The sequence below is a fragment of the Glandiceps talaboti genome, chromosome 2, assembly GCF_964340395.1.
Source record: "Glandiceps talaboti chromosome 2, keGlaTala1.1, whole genome shotgun sequence".
NCBI classification, from domain to species: domain Eukaryota; kingdom Metazoa; phylum Hemichordata; class Enteropneusta; family Spengelidae; genus Glandiceps; species Glandiceps talaboti.
Window position 1 is genome coordinate 2,329,300 of NC_135550.1, and position 24,009 is coordinate 2,353,308.

Sequence of the window (24,009 nt, forward strand, 5' to 3'; positions counted from 1 at the left end):
TGGTTGTATGTCATGTTAGCATGTCAATGGTTGTATGTCATGTTAGCATGTCACTGGTTGTATGTCATGTTAGCATGTCACTGGTTGTATGTCATGTTAGCCTGTCACTGGTTGTATGTCGTGTTAGCATGTCACTGGTAGTATGTCATGTTAGCCTGTCACTGGTTGTATGTCATGTTAGCCTGTCACTGGTTGTATGTCATGTTAGCCTGTCACTGGTAGTATGTCGTGTTAGCATGGCACTGGTTGTATGTCATGTTAGCCTGTCACTGGTTGTATGTCATGTTAGCCTGTCACTGGTAGTATGTCATGTTAGCCTGTCACTGGTTGTATGTCATGTTAGCCTGTCACTGGTAGTATGTCATGTTAGCCTGTCACTGGTAGTATGTCATGTTAGCCTGTCACTGGTTGTATGTCATGTTAGCATGTCACTGGTAGTATGTCATGTTAGCCTGTCACTGGTAGTATGTCATGTTAGCCTGTCACTGGTTGTATGTCATGTTAGCATGTCAATGGTTGTATGTCATGTTAGCATGTCACAGGTTGTATGTCATGTTAGCCTGTCACTGGTTGTATGTCATGTTAGCATGTCACTGGTAGTATATCATGTTAGCCTGTCACTGGTAGTATGTCATGTTAGCCTGTCACTGGTAGTATGTCGTGTTAGCCTGTCACTGGTAGTATGTCATGTTAGCCTGTCACTGGTAGTATGTCCTGTTGGCCTGTCACTGGTAGTATGTCATGTTAGCCTATCACTGGTAGTATGTCATGTTAGCCTGTCACTGGTAGTATGTCATGTTAGCCTGTCACTGGTTGTATGTCATGTTAGCCTGTCACTGGTAGTATGTCGTGTTAGCATGTCACTGATTGTATGTCATGTTAGCCTGTCACTGGTAGTATGTCATGTTAGCCTGTCACTGGTAGTGTGTCATGTTGGCCTGTCACTGGTAGTATGTCATGTTAGCCTGTCACTGGTTGTATGTCGTGTTAGCCTGTCACTGGTTGTATGTCGTGTTAGCCTGTCACTGGTTGTATGTCATGTTAGCATGTCACTGGTTGTATGTCATGTTAGCATGTCACTGGTTGTATGTCATATTAGCATGTCACTGGTTGTATGTCATGTTAGCCTGTCACTGGTTGTATGTCATGTTAGCCTGTCACTGGTTGTATGTCGTGTTAGCATGTCACTGGTTGTATGTCATGTTAGCCTGTCACTGGTTGTATGTCGTGTTAGCATGTCACTGGTAGTATGTCGTGTTAGCCTGTCACTGGTTGTATGTCATGTTAGCCTGTCACTGGTTGTATGTCATGTTAGCCTGTCACTAGTAGTATGTCGTGTTAGCATGTCACTGGTTGTATGTCATGTTAGCCTGTCACTGGTAGTATGTCATGTTAGCCTGTCACTGGTAGTATGTCGTGTTAGCATGTCACTGGTTGTATGTCATGTTAGCCTGTCACTGGTTGTATGTCATGTTAGCCTGTCACTGGTAGTATGTCATGTTAGCCTGTCACTGGTTGTATGTCATGTTAGCATGTCACTGGTTGTATGTCATGTTAGCCTGTCACTGGTAGTATGTCATATTAGCCTGTCACTAGTACGTAGTATGTCATGTTAGCCTGTCACTGGTTGTATGTCATGTTAGCCTGTCACTGGTTGTATGTCATGTTAGCCTTTCACTGGTTGTATGTCATGTTAGCCTGTCACTGGTTGTATGTCATGTTAGCCTGTCACTGGTAGTATGTCGTGTTAGCCTGTCACTGGTTGTGTGTCATGTTAGCCAGTCACTGGTTGTATGTCATGTTAGCCAGTCACTGGTTGTATGTCATGTTAGCCTGTCACTAGTACGTAGTATGTCATGTTAGCCTGTCACAGGTAGTATGTCATGTTAGCCTGTCACTGGTTGTATGTCATGTTAGCCTGTGACTGGTTGTATGTCATGTTAGCCTGTCACTGGTAGTATGTCGTGTTAGCCTGCCACTGGTAGTATGTCATGTTAGCATGTCACTAGTACGTAGTATGTCATGTTAGCCAGTCACTGGTAGTATTTCATGTTAGCATGTCACTAGTACGTAGTATGTCATGTTAGCCAGCCACTGGTTGTATGTCATGTTAGCCAGCCACTGGTTGTATGTCATGTTAGCCTGTCAATGGTTGTATTTCATGTTAGCCTGTCACTAGTACGTAGTATGTCATGTTAGCCTGTCACAGGTAGTATGTCATGTTAGCCTGTCACTGGTTGTATGTCATGTTAGCCTGTGACTGGTTGTATGTCATGTTAGCCTGTCACTGGTAGTATGTCGTGTTAGCCTGCCACTGGTAGTATGTCATGTTAGCATGTCACTAGTACGTAGTATGTCATGTTAGCCAGTCACTGGTAGTATTTCATGTTAGCATGTCACTAGTACGTAGTATGTCATGTTAGCCAGCCACTGGTAGTATGTCATGTTAGCCAGCCACTGGTTGTATGTCATGTTAGCCTGTCAATGGTTGTATTTCATGTTAGCCTGTCACTGGTTGTATGTCATGTTACCATGTCAATGGTTGTATGTCATGTTAGCCTGTCACTAGTTGTATGTCATGTTAGCCTGTCACTGGTAGTATGTCGTGTTAGCCTGCCACTGGTAGTATGTCATGTTAGCATGTCACTAGTACGTAGTATGTCATGTTAGCCAGTCACTGGTAGTATTTCATGTTAGCATGTCACTAGTACGTAGTATGTCATGTTAGCCTGTCACTGGTTGTATTTCATGTTACCATGTCAATGGTTGTATGTCATGTTAGCCTGTCACTGGTTGTATGTCATGTTAGCCTGTCACTGGTTGTATATTTCATTATCTTATTACTAGACTAAATGATTTATTTTGTCTAGTTCTTTACTTTATTGTCTTGACGTGAAACGCTTGTCTTGGTTTCTGATTTCTTTTTTTTTAAATTTCAGCCATCTGCCGAACTAACAAATACAAGTTGCATTCGGATAATGCAGTGTCTGTTTTCACTGGTTGGTAAAGAAGTGATTGAGAAGATTTCTTCACAACCTGTGGAAAGAATCAGGTAAAATATTGAAATTTTAAGTTACAGTGTTTTTTAAAAATTCAGTTTGGAAGGAAGTTAAAACTTAGTTTATTGTCAGTGAATGATTGTGAATCAGGGCAAACTTGTCTGTCTACATGTTCTTCTATGATGATTATGCAAGCAAGGTTAATACAGGACACACGTTTGAGACAATATTTTTAAATTTAGCCAAAATAGCCAAATATTTCATATTCAGAAAGACTAATAGGAATTACAATCTTAAAAGTAACACCAAGCTGATATAAGTCCTGCATGTAACACCAAGCTGATATAAGTACTGCATGTAACACCAAGCTGATATAAGTACTGCATGTAACACCAAGCTGATATAAGTACTGCAAGTAACACCAAGCTGATATAAGTACTGCATGTAACACCAAGCTGATATAAGTACTGCATGTAACACCAAGCTGATATAAGTACTGCAAGTAACACCAAGCTGATATAAGTCCTGCATGTAACACCAAGCTGATATAAGTACTGCATGTAACACCAAGCTGATATAAGTACTGCAAGTAACACCAAGCTGATATAAGTACTGCAAGTAACACCAAGCTGATATAAGTACTGCATGTAACACCAAGCTGATATAAGTACTGCAAGTAACACCAAGCTGATATAAGTACTGCAAGTAACACCAAGCTGATATAAGTACTGCATGTAACACCAAGCTGATATAAGTACTGCATGTAACACCAAGTTGATATAAGTACTGCAAGTAACACCAAGCTCATATAAGTACTGCATGTAACACCAAGCTGATATAAGTACTGCAAGTAACACCAAGCTGATATAAGTACTGCAAGTAACACCAAGCTGATATAAGTACTGCAAGTAACACCAAGCTGATATAAGTACTGCATGTAACACCAAGTTGATATAAGTACTGCATGTAACACCAAGCTGATATAAGTACTGCAAGTAACACCAAGCTGATATAAGTACTGCATGTAACACCAAGTTGATATAAGTACTGCAAGTAACACCAAGCTGATATAAGTACTGCAAGTAACACCAAGTTGATATAAGTACTGCAAGTAACACCAAGCTGATATAAGTACTGCATGTAACACCAAGCTGATATAAGTACTGCAAGTAACACCAAGCTGATATAAGTACTGCATGTAACACCAAGCTGATATAAGTACTGCATGTAACACCAAGCTGATATAAGTACTGCATGTAACACCAAGCTGATATAAGTACTGCAAGTAACACCAAGCTGATATAAGTACTGCATGTAACACCAAGCTGATATAAGTACTGCATGTAACACCAAGCTGATATAAGTACTGCAAGTAACACCAAGCTGATATAAGTACTGCATGTAACACCAAGCTGATATAAGTACTGCAAGTAACACCAAGCTGATATAAGTACTGCAAGTAACACCAAGCTGATATAAGTACTGCATGTAACACCAAGCTGATATAAGTACTGCATGTAACACCAAGCTGATATAAGTACTGCATGTAACACCAAGCTGATATAAGTACTGCATGTAACACCAAGCTGATATAAGTACTGCAAGTAACACCAAGCTGATATAAGTACTGCATGTAACACCAAGCTGATATAAGTACTGCAAGTAACACCAAGCTGATATAAGTACTGCATGTAACACCAAGCTGATATAAGTACTGCATGTAACACCAAGCTGATATAAGTACTGCATGTAACACCAAGCTGATATAAGTACTGCATGTAACACCAAGTTGATATAAGTACTGCAAGTAACACCAAGCTGATATAAGTACTGCAAGTAACACCAAGTTGATATAAGTACTGCAAGTGACACCAAGCTGATATAAGTACTGCAAGTGACACCAAGCTGATATAAGTACTGCATGTAACACCAAGCTGATATAAGTACTGCAAGTAACACCAAGCTGATATAAGTACTGCAAGTAACACCAAGCTGATATAAGTACTGCAAGTAACACCAAGCTGATATAAGTACTGCAAGTAACACCAAGCTGATATAAGTACTACATGTAACACCAAGCTGATATAAGTACTGCAAGTAACACCAAGCTGATATAAGTACTGCAAGTAACACCAAGCTGATATAAGTACTGCATGTAACACCAAGCTGATATAAGTACTGCATGTAACACCAAGCTGATATAAGTACTGCATGTAACACCAAGCTGATATAAGTACTGCATGTAACACCAAGCTGATATAAGTACTGCATGTAACACCAAGCTGATATAAGTACTGCATGTAACACCAAGCTGATATAAGTACTGCAAGTAACACCAAGCTGATATAAGTACTGCATGTAACACCAAGCTGATATAAGTACTGCATGTAACACCAAGCTGATATAAGTACTGCATGTAACACCAAGCTGATATAAGTACTGCAAGTAACACCAAGCTGATATAAGTACTGCAAGTAACACCAAGCTGATATAAGTACTGCAAGTAACATTTTTGAAAATTTTTGAATATAAAGGTGTCTCAGTCCAAAATATGTGTAGCCTTCAACAGAAATTGAAATTAAAATACCCCCCTCCCCAAGTCTTGTTTCATGAGAGCAGAAAATAACATCTAGCTGACTAACATGAAGGGATAACTGTCTGTGCTCACTGTGTCTATTTTGCAGATTCAATTTACAAACCTTAGTATACCTGACTGATCTGGAAACACTCAATATGACATACAGTGTGGCTGAATTCACCAAATGTAACAAAGAAGAACTTGTTAGACGAATCTGGAGGAATCACAGTCATGAACCTAAGGTAGTATAAGAGAAGGGAAGAGCCTAATTATCAGAGGGGTTTTTACAGTGACTGTTTATATACCACTCACAACAATGACAATTTTAAGAGCGTAATACAAAAATTAATTATAGGAATCACATGCCTGAAAGTTTATGTTCACATTTTAATCTTTAGAGGCAAATTGCATTTTATGTTATTATCTTGTAAATCAAATTGAACTTACCAAAGAAGATATTGTAAAACAAATCATTTTGTAAGTAGTCTCAATATTGGTACTCCTCTAGTCTTCAAAATCTCCAAACTTAATACATTTCTGCTACACTTGTTCTTAAAGGCCAAGTTTAGATTAGGGTAAAAAACACAGTTGTCAGACAGAGCATAGACCCCTACATGTGTAGGGTCTATGGACAGAGCTATAGAAACTGTTGTCGGACAGAGCATAGACCCCTACATGTGTAGGGTCTATGGATAGAGGTATAGAAACTGTTGTCGGACAGAGCATAGACCCCTACATGTGTAGGGTCTATGGACAGAGCTATAGAAATTGTTGTCGGACAGAGCATAGACCCTACACGTGTAGGGGCTATGGACAGAGCTATAGAAACTGTTGTCTAGAATGAAAGGGTGATTCTGTGTAATCCATATGGCTCCACAAATGAAATAACACTTAAACAAGTACCTGGGATTCAGTAGCTGGTCCTTATCAGACTATGATGACAAGAGAGGTGCCCAGTAAGGTTGAATTCTGTTAGTCTATTTTCAATGGTTTTTGTCAAACAAGTTCTACTAGTACCTATAGAATGGGAAGCACTGTTGTTGGGACATAATGTTACATATATTTAAATATGAGGTCGAGACCTTGACAAACGCTGGGTCATTTGAAGGAGAACTATCAGAATGGTTAATTTGAGTGTATCAGGTAGCATTTACTCCTTGTACATGATAATATATCTGTTTTGTAAAACAAAATTTTGTGTTTTTCATCAGGCTGTCAAGTTGATTAGTGATCTGTGTTTAGACAATAAAATATATGACATACAACTATGGAATGGAGTATTACAGCAACTTATGGTGTTTAGTATGGTAAGTATTGTCAGGATATATGTAATGTCTTTGTTGCACATCTTGGAATGTTCCTTGGATTACCCTGGCTTTATAGATTATGTAAAATAATCATATATTATATAAGGTCAGAAAAAATAAGAAAGCTGTTCAATGGGCCCAACCTACCCACATTTTTGACATTTCATTTTTTTTACCTCCCGTAAGGGTACGGGAGGTATTAAAAGGGGGATGTCTGTCTGTCTGTATGTCTGTGTCATCATTTTTCTTAAAAACAGTCATCTCAATTAAACTGAAATTTGGTACATATAATGTTTGGGATAATGGCTAGACCTGAGTAGTTTTTGAGCTCAATCTGTTCATGTTAATTAGAGAAATTTGCATATCAATGAAATCAACTAATTAAGCAATATCTTAAGACTGCATTCTTCAATTTCAATATAATTTAGTTCATACGGTAACCATTAGAAAACACATATGTCCTGTTGATGTACCTTACAGTGTTAATGAATAATTTGCATAATTAATTATTTTCGGTAATTAGGCTATATCTTAAGAGTACATCCTTCAATTTCAATATAATTCAGAAGATATGTTAACCATAACAAATATCGCATATATGCTATAAAGTTTGTTGATGTACCTTAGTGTTAATGACTAATTTGCACAATTATTGATTTTCAGTAATTAGGCTATATCTTAAGATTGCATACTTCAATTTCAATACAATTCAGTACATATGTTAACCATAACAAATCGAATATGTCCTATAAAGTTTGTTGATGTACCTTACAGTGTTAATGAATAATTTGCATAATTAATGATTTTCAATAATTAGGCAATATCTTAAGACTGCATACTACTTCAATTACAATACAATTTAGTACATATGTTAAACATAACAGTGCATATGTCCTATAAACCTTGTTGATATAGATTACAGTTTTAATGAAATTTTTGCATAATTAATGATTTTAGGTAACTAGACTATATCTTAAAAATGCAAACTTCAAATTTCATATAATATGGTATATACATATATCAACTATAATGATACGTACATGTGCTAAGATGTTGTCGATGCAACTTTTTTCTTCAGTGAGTAATTTGAATAACAAATGATATTCAGCAATGAAGCAGTATCATGCACTCTTCAAATTCCGTTTAATTTGGCACATACATTAACCTCAGAAAGCACACCTGTCAAAAAAAAACCTGTTACCATAGTTTTTTTTAAGTTTTAATGACCAATTTGCATAATTAGTGATTCCCTTATGGGAGGCATTCAGTTTAAATCTGGTTTGTTTGTTTTTGCGATGGACAATATTTCCTCATGCAGGCTTCACATGTCAGTAAAGTGGCTGCTGGACTAACATGCACACCTTGTTTCAAAATTATTTAAGGGGGTTTCTTTATATTTTACATACTTTATATATACATCTTATTTGAGTCAATTTCAATAGCAATAGTTGACTTGGCTCTGATGATGATGCATACAAGAGTGAATGTGCACTAATGGCATGACCAAAATTTACGACAATGGGAAGGGGGCTGAGAAATCATTTGGCCATCAAAATTCTAATAGTCTGAAAGAGGATTTCAAATGTTTTTGCTCTTTATTTGTGATTTTTAGCCCCCCTACCCCCCCCCCCCCCTACATAGTCCAGGACGGGGGCTTATAGATTGTGCTCCGTCCAATCGTGCGTGCGTGCGTCCGTCCGGAGTCATATCTTGGATATTCATTGATCAATTTCTTTCAATCTTAGTAAATGGATAATGAACTATGACTTACAGCCATTTTTGTGTCAAAAAACATGATTTTTGGTCAAAAAAGTTAAAATCCAAAACTACTGGGCAGATTGGCCTGAAATTTGGTGGGAATGTTCTTAGAAATGTTATTCAGCAGATTTTCTGTAAAACATTTTGGTCCTAGCAACAATGACCAAGCCCATAGCAACAACCAAATTTTGGTTTAAAAAGTTAAAATCCAAAACTACTGGGCAGATTGGCCTGAAATTTGGTGGGAATATTCGTAGAAGTATTATTCTGCAGATTTTCTGTAAAACATTTTTGCCTTAGCAACCATGACCACACCCATAGCAACAGCCAAACGGTCACAAAAATAACGGGTTGTTAGACAAGTGAACAGCATTGTTTTAAATATATGCAAATGAACCTAGCAACAAGACCATGCCCATAGCATCAGCCAAATGATCATGCATATCGCAAAGATAACAACAGTGATTAATATACATTTGAATAAACATTCAAGAAATGTATGTAAATGTGCCTAGCAACAGGACCACACCCATAGCAACATCCAAACAATCCAGTATATTGCAAAGATAACCATATAAGTATATTAATAGACAATTGAATAACATTCAAGAAATGTGTGTAAATGTGCCTAGCAACCAGACCACACCCATAACAATAGCCACACACACACACACACACACACACACACACACACACTCACTTGTCACAATGTAAAATCTGACAATAATTTGATAGGAATCAATCCTTAAAAAGTCACTTAAAAAAAAAAGATTACCCAGAATTTAATGACATATACATGTGAACTGTTTCTACTACCATCTCTGTAAGTGTTTCATCTATTTTTCCCACCATAGATAAATTATCTTCACTATGTGGTAATACAGCTGTCTGTCATACCAAATTTATGGCAGATTCCATCACTAATTAGAAGCTGGAGAACAGCTGTACTGCAGCCACTAACAGTAGGTAGGTTGTCTTTTTATTGGATTGTATTGGTCTGCTAATCTATACAGCCTACTAGTGATCAACTTCCAAGAATTTTTTGACGCTGTAAAATAAAAAGTTTCATTACTAAATTTAGAAGGTGTCTGTCATATATGGTTTTATTGTTTGTACTGGTTTAATCAGGGGCATGAGGCAACAATTCTGGTGAAACCCAAAAATGATAATGATGTCATACAGGTAATAAAGGCCCAAGTTAGCTATGAGTCACATTTACATACTTACTTCTTTATTTGTAGTTTATTTTAATAAAATCATTAAACACGTCTACAAATATTTGTTATTTTGGGTATGTATTTGTACACTTTCCTGTCTTTTAAAAAATGAATCATTTTTAATAATCACAGAAAAAGTTTATATAAATATGGAAGACTCCAAAAAAGAATAAAGGAAAAGAAACTATATGGATAGATTTTGTCTGTAATGATTAAATGGAATATGATCATGGTGCATGCAAAATCGACGCTTAGTTCGCTCGCGACAGCTGACGCTTCGATGCGTGACGCGCTGCTTGCCGTGCTCGAGCTCGAGCTCAAACCAATTCCTTGCTTAAACTTGTAATACAGAGGGGTAGGACAAGACATCGAATAAACCAATCAGGACGCTTCAAATCGAACATGTGACCAATGAATTTTGTGGCGTTTGCAGGACAGTAAAACAGATTGCTGAAACAGCATATTATATGAACTGAAGCTCTGAAACGGTGCGTCTTTTGCGAGGGATATAAACAAAAACACAATTGATAATTTCTTTTTTTAATAAATATTTGATGCCGTTGAGTTACGGTAGGCTCGAACACACAGTCGATTCCGGTCTATATTATTTTCATAAAATTACGTAAAAATAATCATTAAACATTACTCATCATATCTGTGTCTCTTCAAAATATACCTTTGAATGAAAGAGAAAACGTAACAACATCATTTGACTGAGTAAACAAAAACGCGTAAGTTTGCCCGAAACAGAAAGCGTCCGTGAACGAGGGCGATATGGTTTCAATCTTACGACGAAAAAGAACACCGGAGTGTCCTACCCTTCCTTTTTTAGCAATTGAGCAAATTGAGCAAATTGAGCAAATGTCGAGCTCGTGCATATGGAATTTTCAAAATCCAGTACTTTTATGGACGGTTGCAAAGATTCGAATCATTCGAGCTCGCGATCGCGAGCGCGCGACAAGACAGATAATTTATATGACCGTTGGGGGCGCTACACAATCGGTACACTCCACACATGCTCCACACACGTTAGACTAGACATGCATTACGCATGTTACGTCCCAGTCCGCCGTATTCTATTTATATTTCAGCGCGTTTCAAGTTACTGTATGTATTTTTCTGTGTATTTTAATTAGATATTAATTATTGATTCAAGATAATGAAGGAATTATAAACTTGACGGAACTTTTTGATATTATCTTTATTCATGTTATTCAATTGTTGATAGACACCAGAATTGTTGCCTCATGCCCTTGGTTTAATCATCTGTACAGTATACTAACAATACCAAGATTGTCTGCCTTAGATTTTATTAAGGTTCCCTTTGTTATACAACTGGAGAAATTATTATTCTGTATTCAAACATTAGTTTGTAAGGTACGCTATGATGGGAAGCCCACACACGTCGGCCAACCCCTCCCACGTCTGTATTCAAACATTAGTTTGTAAGGTATGCCATGATGGGAAGCCCACACACGTCGGCCAACCCCTCCCACGTCTGTATTCAAACATTAGTTTGTAAGGTATGCCATGATGGGAAGCCCACACACGTCGGCCAACCCCTCCCACGTCTGTATCGAACTGCACTATTCCTAGCATTTTCAACCAGAACTGGTTGTGGCCAATTACAGGCATGTACACAATAAAAGGCATTCAAATAACCATGTCAGACTTTTATGTTAATTTATTTTAATTTCACTGGCAACAGAACCAGGCATTGCGTCACCGATATTAACATACGTTCTGCCCACAACCATCTTGTATCTTATCATGTGTAAACAATGTAATCTGTTCACACTTGTTTACAAACAAAGTATACCAAAATGCCTGTCGTGGATGCCGTAACAAAGTCTTCCCATGAGTTTGAAATAGTGTTGAAAGAAAAATGTTGAGAGGTTTTTTTGTACAGGAAGAGACGTGTTTGCGATACTACCGATTACAGGAAATGGATTATATACTACCTAGCACCTAAAGTCATCGATTTAGTCAAGGGTTAACCAGGTTTTATTCTTGTTATTTCGCCTCTCATTTCACTGATAATAGGCCAAGTAGAACGTTGTCAAAAGTTAGTCATAACAGCATCGCTTATCGGTTCAACGTTGAACGATAATGATACTAAACAACATGTCATTGATGGACGGGTGCAAATAGTATTCAGTTCACCTGAAGCTGCCATCAACAAAGTCTGGTGGAAAGTTCTTACCAGTGAAGTTTACCAAGAGAAATTGATCGGAATTGCTGTCGACGAGGACAACAAGTAAATCGTAACGGGACACAAATCATGTAAATATGACATGAACGATCGTCTGTAGGAAACATGAATCGCTTGTTTTAGTGTGTAATTGTACACCACAGACAGCATACTCTGTACACGTAAGTTTGAATGTGGCGATCGTGGACTTTGTTGGCATTTTACAGGTACCTTCATGCATGACTCCGTAATATTTAATACAAAACTTAACATGGCAGTAATAATTTGAAAATTTGAAGTACAAGAACATTATTTTAGGAGAGTTACAATTTTGCCGACACATGTGTGTATGTTTATTTACGTGGTGATATTATCGGTGGTTATGCAAGCCTAATCCTAGAGCGAGTGTCGCCAACCGAGTGATTGACATATATATTACCATGGCAACATTCACTCTTATCGCCTGACGTAGAAGCTATTCTACATATTTGATTTCTAATGTACTTGACAACCTCTGCATGACCTTCTAATCACTAGTTCAGGGTGGGGCCAAAATCTTTTGAAGTTTCCGACATACTAGTTCAGAGTAATACAGTCAGGGGTGAGAGGAGGCCAGTGAGGGCGAAATGTCATGACGTATCTTTCAGTCTATTCAAACATGTACAATGTATGATTTTGTATCATTTGATTTGGCAATGTTGTAATAATAATAATAATAATAATAATAATAATAATAATAATAATTAACTTTATTTAGACTCGATAGCCTGATAGGTAATTGCCTTTTTTCATGAGGGTCGAGTTATTACTATCCCTAGCAGAAGGCCTAATATAAAAGTATACCAGGTCCCCAGTTATACAGCTGGGTTGACTGGAGCACAATCGTGGTTCAATATTGCCCAAGGATTTAAGCTATTCAGAAACAAACAGCTACAGCAATGCTGAACTCACATCCTACAAATTCAAGCCAGCCACTCTAACCATTCACCCATCATGACTCCACAACCTATATCCTGCAGATTCCAAGCCAGCCACTCTAACAATTTGAGCATCATGACTCCATAATTGTAATTTGTAATATATACAAATGTACTAATAAGAGATCTTACTTTGTGTTTAGTGTTTGCACCACTAAGTGATGAACAGATGAAAATATGCCATGAATCCCTGCTACTTCTGTTACGGTAAGCTATTGTAGTCTTTGGGTTTGTTATAAAGTAGTGGTTATCAGCTGTCATGGTGCTTTGTATGATCAGATGGATCATCAAATCTTAACAAATGAACCAACAAGACATAGAAAACCTGACTCATGATCTTAACAGACAATGCAAAGAAACAAGACAGTCACTCCAAGAATTGCTCAAAACTGTCAGTGTTGTACAGTGCAGAATACACAACATATTCCATGAAGCTAATCTCAAATCCCAACTTGAACATTGTGATTAATAGTGATATATAGCTTTGCCAACTGTTAATAGTTATTAACACATTTCTATTATTTCAGTTGTCCTGTGGTATCTGATATGGATATGATAGCATTTTCCAGACAGTTTATCAAGTTGCAGATGACAGCACATGCCTTAGCCTGTTTACTTCTAGTCTCTAATGTAGTCAAGAGGAAACAACAGATTCAGGTGAAAATCAAACATTTTTTACTTTTGTTATCTTTGATTAACACTGAATTTAAGGTAATAGTTCCTAAATTTGATTCTCCAAACATGAAACTTCTGGTGTACATGTATCACGAAACAATTTGTAAACCTTAATTAAAGGGAAGGTCCAATCAAATGACATTGCAATTTTATTGATAAAATAAATGTAAGAGAAGTGATTTGATATACATGTACTATTTTTTTAAAACTCAGTTATCTTTGGTATAGCTTAGAATTGGTTTAAGCTTCTACTATAACAAGATTAGGATGACCTTTTTTTTTTTTTGTTTCCCATCTTCAGTGGGCGGGCGAAAAAAAAGGACAAGGAAAAAAATCTATATTTTTTCTGTTCTATTCTCTGTCCTTTCTGTCCTATCAGTCTCTCTACAACTTCTTTTCTCTTCTCTTTATTGAATTCCTTGTTACAGGTCTCTTTCCTTCATTTTAGCAAGGTTGACAAGTCCGTAGAACAACTTTGTAAGAAGATGAATACTCATCATCCTAATGGATGTATATCTGTAGCCATGAACTATTGTATGATTTTATCAGGTGTACTAACACATTTGTCCTATTAATCAAAGTTGCATTGACATTGCTAGCAATTTTTTCAAGTTATCCAATTTGAACTTTAGTATGTAACTTTTTGAAACACTTGCGTGATTGTCATCAGTTTGCTAGAGGAATTATCATTTTTAGCACAACTGAACTGAGGTTCAGTAGTGCTATAGGGATCGCCCGGCGTCTGTCTGTCTGTCTGTCTGTGTGTGTGTGGATGTGTGTGTGTGTGTGTGTGTGTTAGACTCTCTTACAGCCCTCGGAGCTTCGCTTTACTAAAATTAAAGCTAAACGAATTATTTTGTATGTACCGATTCCAGGTAATTAACCGTACTCGAATATCCTTGTACTGTGCGACCTCATCGACCATGATAGAGATAACCATTCGTTGATGTGTGACTGCGACACTCCGTGTTATCAAACATTCCAATGCTGAAACTATTTAAATGATCAGCTATCACTGCTCTTTTTGAGTCATTTTGTACAATTGTTGTAACATCCATGCCTAAAACCTGCGTTTATGACACAATTGAAGCTTGTAAGTTGTAACAAACATCATGAGCCTCTGCTGCGTGAAGCTGTGATAATTTCATTTATTGCACATGCGCAATGAACAAAGATCATCTTTTAAAGTTCATGTATGTCATGGGTCATGAAATGCATTACCATTACGGAGTCGGTCATTTCCCCAATGATACAACTGATTTAAAGCTAAAAACTGGTCAAAAAATTGTTTTTTTGAGGAATGCAGTATGCCTTTTACCAATTTTAAGCATAATTTTGAAAATAATAGAAATATTCTGAGCTGTTACATTCCAGCAAAATGGGCAGGTCTTTCAAAAATCTTCCGGTCCAGCCTGAAGATTTGGCAGCCCGGGATGCTTGGCCGGCATTAATGTTGAGCCCTGTCCCTCCAACCTCAGCCATGAAAGACACGTGCTGCTCCAACGTGACAAGGGGGTAGACACCATGAGGAACATTTGATGTTCGTTCAAACCTTACAATCTTGCTGTGTTGCTAAGATGAACTCGGGTCGGTCGGAAATAAAAAAAGGGTTTTTTTTCTGATGTCTGAGCTGCAAATTAGGGTCGGTCGGGAGATGAGAAACAGAAAAATAAATAGGGCCGCCCTTATGTATGTCACCATTTTTCCATTTATACCCACATATTGGGTATCTGTTACTGTCCTTGTGTGAATGTAGAATGAAGTAGTGAGACTTGCAAGTATGTCTAGAAAAACTTGAGCTTTAATGTCGTGGTAACAAACTAACTGTTAAATCAATGACAAAAAACAAACACAAACTATGGCTATCTTGAGGGCTACTCAGCACCACTTGCAGCTGGGAAGATCACCAGCAGGTGTAAGGAGTATAGTATATGTGTGCTCCTGAATGTAAAACATATAAGTAAACCGAAAAGATCACCCGGGGAGGACCTGGCAGGTGTCGTAACCATAGCTACCTGGGGAGGACCCGGCAGACATAGCTAGGTGGTGAATTGTACAGGGATAATTTGCAGTAAACCAAGAAGAGCACCTGGGGAGGACCCGGCAGGTGTCGTAACTGTAGCTACCTGGGGAAGACCCGGCAGACATAGCTAGGTGGTGAATTGTACAGGGGTAATTTGCAATAAGCCGAGAAGAGCACCTGGGGAGGATCCGGCAGGTGTCTGTATACTAGCTACCTGGGGAGGACCCAACAGACATAGCTAGGTTGAATTTGTACTTGGGAGAATTTACAATACGCCAAGAAGAGCACCTGGGGAGGACCCGGCAGGTGTCTTATCCTAGCTACCTGGGGAGGACCTGGCAGACATAGCTAGGTGAATGAATTTGTATTCGAAATGAGCTGATTGATTAGTTTTCAGCTGACTGTAAACTGTATTGGGGTAATTGAACAAGGGGAAAATGCCCAAAAGTAGTGGAATGAATGCTAAGCAGTGAATGTAACGAATGCCCCCAAGACAGTTAAAGATAGTGGTGGAGACCAATGGATTAGGAAGCCTCCGGATGCAATATAGATTACACTATGTGTGTGCCATGCTGATCAGAGTTGAGCTTGCTGAATGTCTTTCTTAGCAATCCGTATATATCTAGTATAGCAGTTCGATGACCACCTGCCAAGATTTTGTATCATGTGATCTTCGATTCCGCAGCTGATGTAGCTGCTCCAATATGAAATGAGTGTCCACAGAATTTGGACACGTCAAGTCTGATTGTACTTAGTATGTGGCGTAAGTAGCCAATGAATTGTCCTTGACTGAGAATTCCCTTATCTTGATCAAAGAATAGAGGTGATAAGTTCGTTGCACCTTGATGGTGGCGCGAAGAAGTAGTAACTGTTTCATATAGACCAATGTGTTTAGTGCTGGAATGTTGAAAATATGGATCGGTGTCCCATTGCCAAATGGGTCAGTTTTTGACCTCCGCAATACGACTGTATAATGGGAATATTTATCCTGCGACCACACAATGTCGCACAGTCATATTATGGATGATGGTATCTACTGTGTTCCTGACTGTAAATTCTCCACAGCATAGGAAACCGAAGAAGGCCATATGGCATGCACATAGCAGAAGCAGATCAACATTGAAAGAGAAGACCTTGTTCTGTAGTGCAGAAGTGATACTACATAAGATATTGTATGTGATTGGAAAACGTTTTTCAGTGTTTGTTCCTGTAGTTGCTTGACTTCGTTTTACCCCCTTCAATATGTATTCCAACCTCTCTGAATTGGCAAAGGGGTTAGTATGTCCTTTCCCGTAAGTAATGGAAACGTATCCCTGCTAGGTACAGCTTAATAGTATTGTATTTCAAGTCGAGATATTGATGACAGAAGGTAACAAAGTGTATAAGTATGTTCTCAGATAGGGGCGGAAGTGTGCCTGGTTGAGTGATGACACCACACCTAGAGCTGAATTGGATTAATCATGTTAACGCAGTCTGATTAGCTTTTGCCGTCTGGCTGCTAATAGCATACGTCCACAATTTGTTTACCTGCAGATCTATATCTTGAATAGGTCCTCTGGTGGCAGGATTTGGTGGGGTAGCATGTCTGCTGTAGGCAGCAATCTGTGGAACTTCTGCATCTGAAACGAGATAATGCATCAGCAATGTCATTACGTACACCAGGGATATGCCATGGAGTGCTGTGAACCAGGTTAATTTGCGCATAAGTTTCATTATTATCTTCACTTTGGATCGTCCTTTGTTGATTATTTCGACAGCACTCATATTGTCACAATAGAATAAAATCCGTCGGCTTGTCCAAGTGTGACCCCATAGAACAATTGCTATCATGATGGGATAGAGTTCCCGAAAAGCCATTGATAACTTGTCACCATCTGAAATAAGGTTGTCAGGAAAACTACCTTGGAACCACTTATTGTCGTAGTAACCCCCAAAGGCTTTATCGGTCGCATCCGTGTAGAGATGCTTATCCGCTGCATGTGAATGATTGTAATCTAAGAAAAAGGAGATGCAGTGCCACTGTGAGAGGAATTTCAACCACATATGTATATCAAGTCTGCACTCCTGACTTAAGCGTACGTGATGGTGAAGTTCTTTAACTGTAGTAGATAGGGAAATAAGATACGATACGAAAGACCGTCCTTGGGCGAATGATGCGACTGACAAAATTTAGGTGGCCTAACAAGCTCAGCAGTTCTCGTTTTGTGCATGATTTCCTGTTGAGAAATGATCTGAGAATTTCACAGATTCGATTCACTTTTTCTTTCGGCAGTCTGGCTTCCATTTTGTCAGAATCTAGTATAATTCCCAGGTATTCAAGGCATGTAGAAGGGCCTACTGTTTTGTGGGATGCGGAGAGTATTGAACATTAATGATTGTCTGCGTCAGAGTGTGGTGGATCAATTGTCAGGAAGTCTAGTAAATGGAGAATGTCACGTATTTTGTATACATTTGAAGCAATCCAACATAGAGCTGTAGCAAGGGTATCAAAAATCTTTGGGCTAGACCGGCTACCAAAGACTAGTCTTGTGAAGAAATAATATTTGTTGTGCCACTTTATACCATGATAAGGCCACATTTTTGGGTGTAAAGGCAGTAATTTGAAAGCATCTGAAATATCTACCTTGCATAGCCAGCTGCCCTGTCCTAATTTCTTGATATGTTTGATTGTAGTATCTATGGTGACGTAATGTAGAGAATATTGTTCTTTGTTTATCAGCTCATTTAACGAAGGGTGTGTTTCGTTGCTGTGGGGTGCCGATAGATCAACGATTAGCCTTTTCTTTTTTGAATATTTACCTTCAGCTATGCCGATTGAATTAATGTGATACACTGCAAATGGTATAGAGTCATATGGGCCTGATAGAAAACCTTTATTGATTTCTTTGTCGATCAATTCTGATGTAGGTATTTGTTGGAGGCGAGCGGAATTGAGATTCTTACATTCATAAGATGTGTCTGGGAGTGGGTGTATTCCAGTGTGAAAACCGTGTCTTAGTCCGTCAATGAGGTAGTTAACAAAAACTTTGTCTGGATGATCAGCTAGATTGGTTGATAATCTCTCAATGTTAATAGGAGTTGTTACTGCCAGGGGGTTAATAACTGTGTTCATTGTAATGTCTTCCCCCTGGCAGTCCCTCCGTTTTTTGTTTCATTACACACTGATTTAGGATGATCTTTATTTATACATGTCAAACAAATGTGGAGGTGGGAGCATCTTGAACGGCTGCATCCTGCATTGCTGTTGAAATTATTACAAATTTTGCGTCCCTGTAGGTACACACGGGCTCTGCCATACGTATCCAGCCCTTTTTCCAGTTTCTTGCCCTCAAGGTTCTTTGGACAGAAATTGGATGTATGGCCCAATGCTTGGCACAAGTTGCAACTAATGGCTTGTAGTTGGTGAAAATATACAGAATAAGGTATTACTCCTGATGGACCAATCTACTTTGACGTGGTACTTTAGATGGGCTGCGGCTTTGGCACTAAACTGCTTGTGATATTCATAGAAACCTTTACTACCATATCTGTTACCCATGTCGATCAAGTCCCTTTCGTATAGGTCTAGTTCTAATCTGCGTTGTGGGAATGCGTCGCTCATCACGTTTTTATACATGTAAATGCCGAAGGCTTGAATAAAGTCGCTCAATGAGAGGTCTTTGTTTAGTCTGCCGTCTATCTTATCCGTCTTGTCATTAGGATTATAATAGGGAATGAGTAGGGCAGAAAGGTTGACAATCCTTACCTTCGATTATCTGTTTGCGTAACTGGGGAGTGATGGTTTCGATGAATGGTAGCGATTCAGCTGCCACATCAAACTGTGTTCTTGTACCCCCTGTCGTCATCGAAGTTGGATATGGAGATCGCATAACGGAATCAAGCGTACCCACGACATCATCATCGTTGTTATTCGGCATAGGTGCTTGTCCTGACTGCTCCATCGTTGCTATCTTATTCGTCAGGACTGTTAGGTTTGCCTGCATCTCTGTAACTGTAGCGGTCAGACCTTGGATCGCTGACAGGAGGCCGCCATTGTTGTTTACGCCCATTGCATGATGGTTGAAGGGTTGTGACCCAGCTTCTTGTTCTGGTGGCTGCACGCAAGAACTTGGATCGTTTCCTGTCCTGCCACGAGGCGCACGGCCGTTGACCCTTTGTTTGTACAAGCCGATAAGGTGGTTCTTTTTAGCGTTGCTGGGGCATGGCACTTGTAAGTTGGATAGTTCAGATCAGAGTCTAGCATTCATCCAATTTTCCAGTAGCATGAGGTTGTACGCTCCCTAGAGACAAAATTAGCAATGTTCTCCAACTCAGCTTGAACTAGACTGAGGCTAGAAGGAGCCTAAGTAGGAAATTATGCTTAGTGCAAACATTCTGACAATTTCCTGTGCTCCCCTTATGTATAATCTGGTGGTGACGTACATCCTCTGACATTTCCTGTGAGCATATTCGATACCTCTCCGATATGTCTGTGAACATGAGAGTTTATGAACTAGATGCCAGGAGGAATGAAATGTTCAGGCTTATGAAAATATATGTATAAACTAAAATTAAATATTTTAAATTAAATACAGTGCCCTCCAGTGTTGACTTTGAGAAATTGTGACGTCATGTCATCCTATCACTGAGGCGAAAGTATTCCATGTATAAAGCCAGTAAATGTTACCACTTCCTGATCAATGTATAAAGCCAGTAAATGTTACCACTTCCTGATCCATGTATAAAGCCAGTAAATGTTACCACTTCCTGATCAATGTATAAAGCCAGTAAATGTTACCACTTCCTGATCAATGTATAAAGCCAGTAAATGTTACCACTTCCTGATCAATGTATAAAGCCAGTAAATGTCACCACTTCCTGATCAATGTATAAAGCCAGTAAATGTTACCACTTCCTGATCCATGTATAAAGCCAGTAAATGTTACCACTTCCTGATCAATGTATAAAGCCAGTAAATGTCACCACTTCCTGATCAATGTATAAAGCCAGTAAATGTTACCACTTCCTGATCAATGTATAAAGCCAGTAAATGTTACCACTTCCTGATCCATGTATAAAGCCAGTAAATGTTACCACTTCCTGATCCATGTATAAATTAAGCCAGTAAATGTTACCACTTCCTGATCCATGTATAAAGCCAGTAAATGTTACCACTTCCTGATCAATGTATAAAGCCAGTAAATGTCACCACTTCCTGATCAATGTATAAAGCCAGTAAATGTTACCACTTCCTGATCAATGTATAAAGCCAGTAAATGTTACCACTTCCTGATCCATGTATAAAGCCAGTAAATGTTACCACTTCCTGATCCATGTATAAATTAAGCCAGTAAATGTTACCACTTCCTGATCCATGTATAAAGCCAGTAAATGTTACCACTTCCTGATCAATGTATAAAGCCAGTAAATGTTACCACTTCCTGATCAATGTATAAAGCCAGTAAATGTTACCACTTCCTGATCAATGTATAAAGCCAGTAAATGGTACCACTTCCTGATCCATGTATAAAGCCAGTAAATGTTACCACTTCCTGATCCATGTATAAAGCCAGTAAATGTTACCACTTCCTGATCAATGTATAAAGTCAGTAAATGTTACCACTTCCTGATCAATGTATAAATTAAGCCAGTAAATGTTACCACTTCCTGATCCATGTATAAAGCCAGTAAATGTTACCACTTCCTGATCCATGTATAAAGCCAGTAAATGTTACCACTTCCTGATCCATGTATAAATTAAGCCAGTAAATGTTACCACTTCCTGATCCATGTATAAAGCCAGTAAATGTTACCACTTCCTGATCCATGTATAAAGCCAGTAAATGTTACCACTTCCTGATCAATGTATAAAGCCAGTAAATGTTACCACTTCCTGATCCATGTATAAAGCCAGTAAATGTTACCACTTCCTGATCCATGTATAAATTAAGCCAGTAAATGTTACCACTTCCTGATCCATGTATAAAGCCAGTAAATGTTACCACTTTCTGATCCATGTATAAAGCCAGTAAATGTTACCACTTCCTGATCCATGTATAAAGCCAGTAAATGTTACCACTTCCTGATCAATGTATAAAGCCAGTAAATGTTACCACTTCCTGATCAATGTATAAAGCCAGTAAATGTTACCACTTCCTGATCCATGTATAAAGCCAGTAAATGTTACCACTTCCTGATCAATGTATAAAGCCAGTAAATGTTACCACTTCCTGATCCATGTATAAATTAAGCCAGTAAATGTTACCACTTCCTGATCCATGTATAAAGCCAGTAAATGTTACCACTTCCTGATCCATGTATAATGCCAGTAAATGTTACCACTTCCTGATCAATGTATAAAGCCAGTAAATGTTACCACTTCCTGATCCATGTATAAAGCCAATAAATGTTACCACTTCCTGATCCATGTATAAAGCCAGTAAATGTTACCACTTCCTGATCAATGTATAAAGCCAGTAAATGTTACCACTTCCTGATCAATGTATAAAGCCAGTAAATGTTACCACTTCCTGATCCATGTATAAAGCCAATAAATGTTACCACTTCCTGATCCATGTATAAAGCCAGTAAATGTTACCACTTCCTGATCCATGTATAAAGCCAGTAAATGTTACCACTTCCTGATCCATGTATAAAGCCAGTAAATGTTACCACTTCCTGATCCATGTATAAAGCCAGTAAATGTTACCACTTCCTGTTCCATGTATAAAGCCAATAAATGTTACCACTTCCTGATCCATGTATAAAGCCAGTAAATGTTACCACTTCCTGATCCATGTATAAAGCCAGTAAATGTTACCACTTCCTGATCAATGTATAAAGCCAGTAAATGTTACCACTTCCTGATCCATGTATAAATTAAGCCAGTAAATGTTACCACTTCCTGATCCATGTATAAAGCCAGGAAATGTTACCACTTCCTGATCAATGTATAAAGCCAGTAAATGTTACCACTTCCTGATCCATGTATAAATTAAGCCAGTAAATGTTACCACTTCCTGATCAATGTATAAAGCCAGTAAATGTCACCACTTCCTGATCCATGTATAAAGCCAGTAAATGTTACCACTTCCTGATCCATGTATAAATTAAGCCAGTAAATGTTACCACTTCCTGATCCATGTATAAAGCCAGTAAATGTTACCACTTCCTGATCCATGTATAAAGCCAGTAAATGTTACCACTTCCTGATCCATGTATAAAGCCAGTAAATGTTACCACTTCCTGATCAATGTATAAAGCCAGTAAATGTTACCACTTCCTGATCCATGTATAAAGCCAGTAAATGTTACCACTTCCTGATCCATGTATAAAGCCAGTAAATGTTACCACTTCCTGATCCATGTATAAAGCCAGTAAATGTTACCACTTCCTGATCCATGTATAAAGCCAGTAAATGTTACCACTTCCTGATCCATGTATAAAGCCAGTAAATGTTACCACTTCCTGATCAATGTATAAAGCCAGTAAATGTTACCACTTCCTGATCAATGTATAAAGCCAGTAAATGTTACCACTTCCTGATCCATGTATAAAGCCAGTAAATGTTACCACTTCCTGATCCATGTATAAAGCCAGTAAATGTTACCACTTCCTGATCAATGTATAAAGCCAGTAAATGTTACCACTTCCTGATCCATGTATAAAGCCAGTAAATGTTACCACTTCCTGATCCATGTATAAAGCCAGTAAATGTTACCACTTCCTGATCCATGTATAAAGCCAGTAAATGTTACCACTTCCTGATCCATGTATAAAGCCAGTAAATGTTACCACTTCCTGATCCATGTATAAAGCCAGTAAATGTTACCACTTCCTGATCCATGTATAAAGCCAGTAAATGTTACCACTTCCTGATCAATGTATAAAGCCAGTAAATGTTACCACTTCCTGATCAATGTATAAAGCCAGTAAATGTTACCACTTCCTGATCCATGTATAAAGCCAGTAAATGTTACCACTTCCTGATCCATGTATAAAGCCAGTAAATGTTACCACTTCCTGATCAATGTATAAAGCCAGTAAATGTTACCACTTTCTGATCAATGTATAAAGCCAGTAAATGTTACCACTTCCTGATCCATGTATAAAGCCAGTAAATGTTACCACTTCCTGATCCATGTATAAAGCCAGTAAATGTTACCACTTCCTGATCCATGTATAAAGCCAGTAAATGTTACCACTTCCTGATCAATGTATAAAGCCAGTAAATGTTACCACTTCCTGATCAATGTATAAAGCCAGTAAATGTCACCACTTCCTGATCAATGTATAAAGCCAGTAA

General features: G+C 38.3%; 1 protein-coding gene across 1 annotated transcript in view; it reads left to right on the forward strand.

Moving 5' to 3' along the window:
• The window catches only part of LOC144453510 (kinetochore-associated protein 1-like), a 158,937-nt gene that overhangs the window by 113,035 nt on the left and 21,893 nt on the right, over positions 1 to 24,009 (forward strand). Inside the window, exons 34-39 of the mRNA XM_078144822.1 lie at positions 2,940 to 3,052; positions 5,684 to 5,819; positions 6,789 to 6,884; positions 9,497 to 9,608; positions 13,171 to 13,234; positions 13,555 to 13,684. Coding sequence (XP_078000948.1) covers positions 2,940 to 3,052; positions 5,684 to 5,819; positions 6,789 to 6,884; positions 9,497 to 9,608; positions 13,171 to 13,234; positions 13,555 to 13,684 — 651 coding nt within the window. The remainder of the gene's footprint in view (positions 1 to 2,939; positions 3,053 to 5,683; positions 5,820 to 6,788; positions 6,885 to 9,496; positions 9,609 to 13,170; positions 13,235 to 13,554; positions 13,685 to 24,009) is intronic.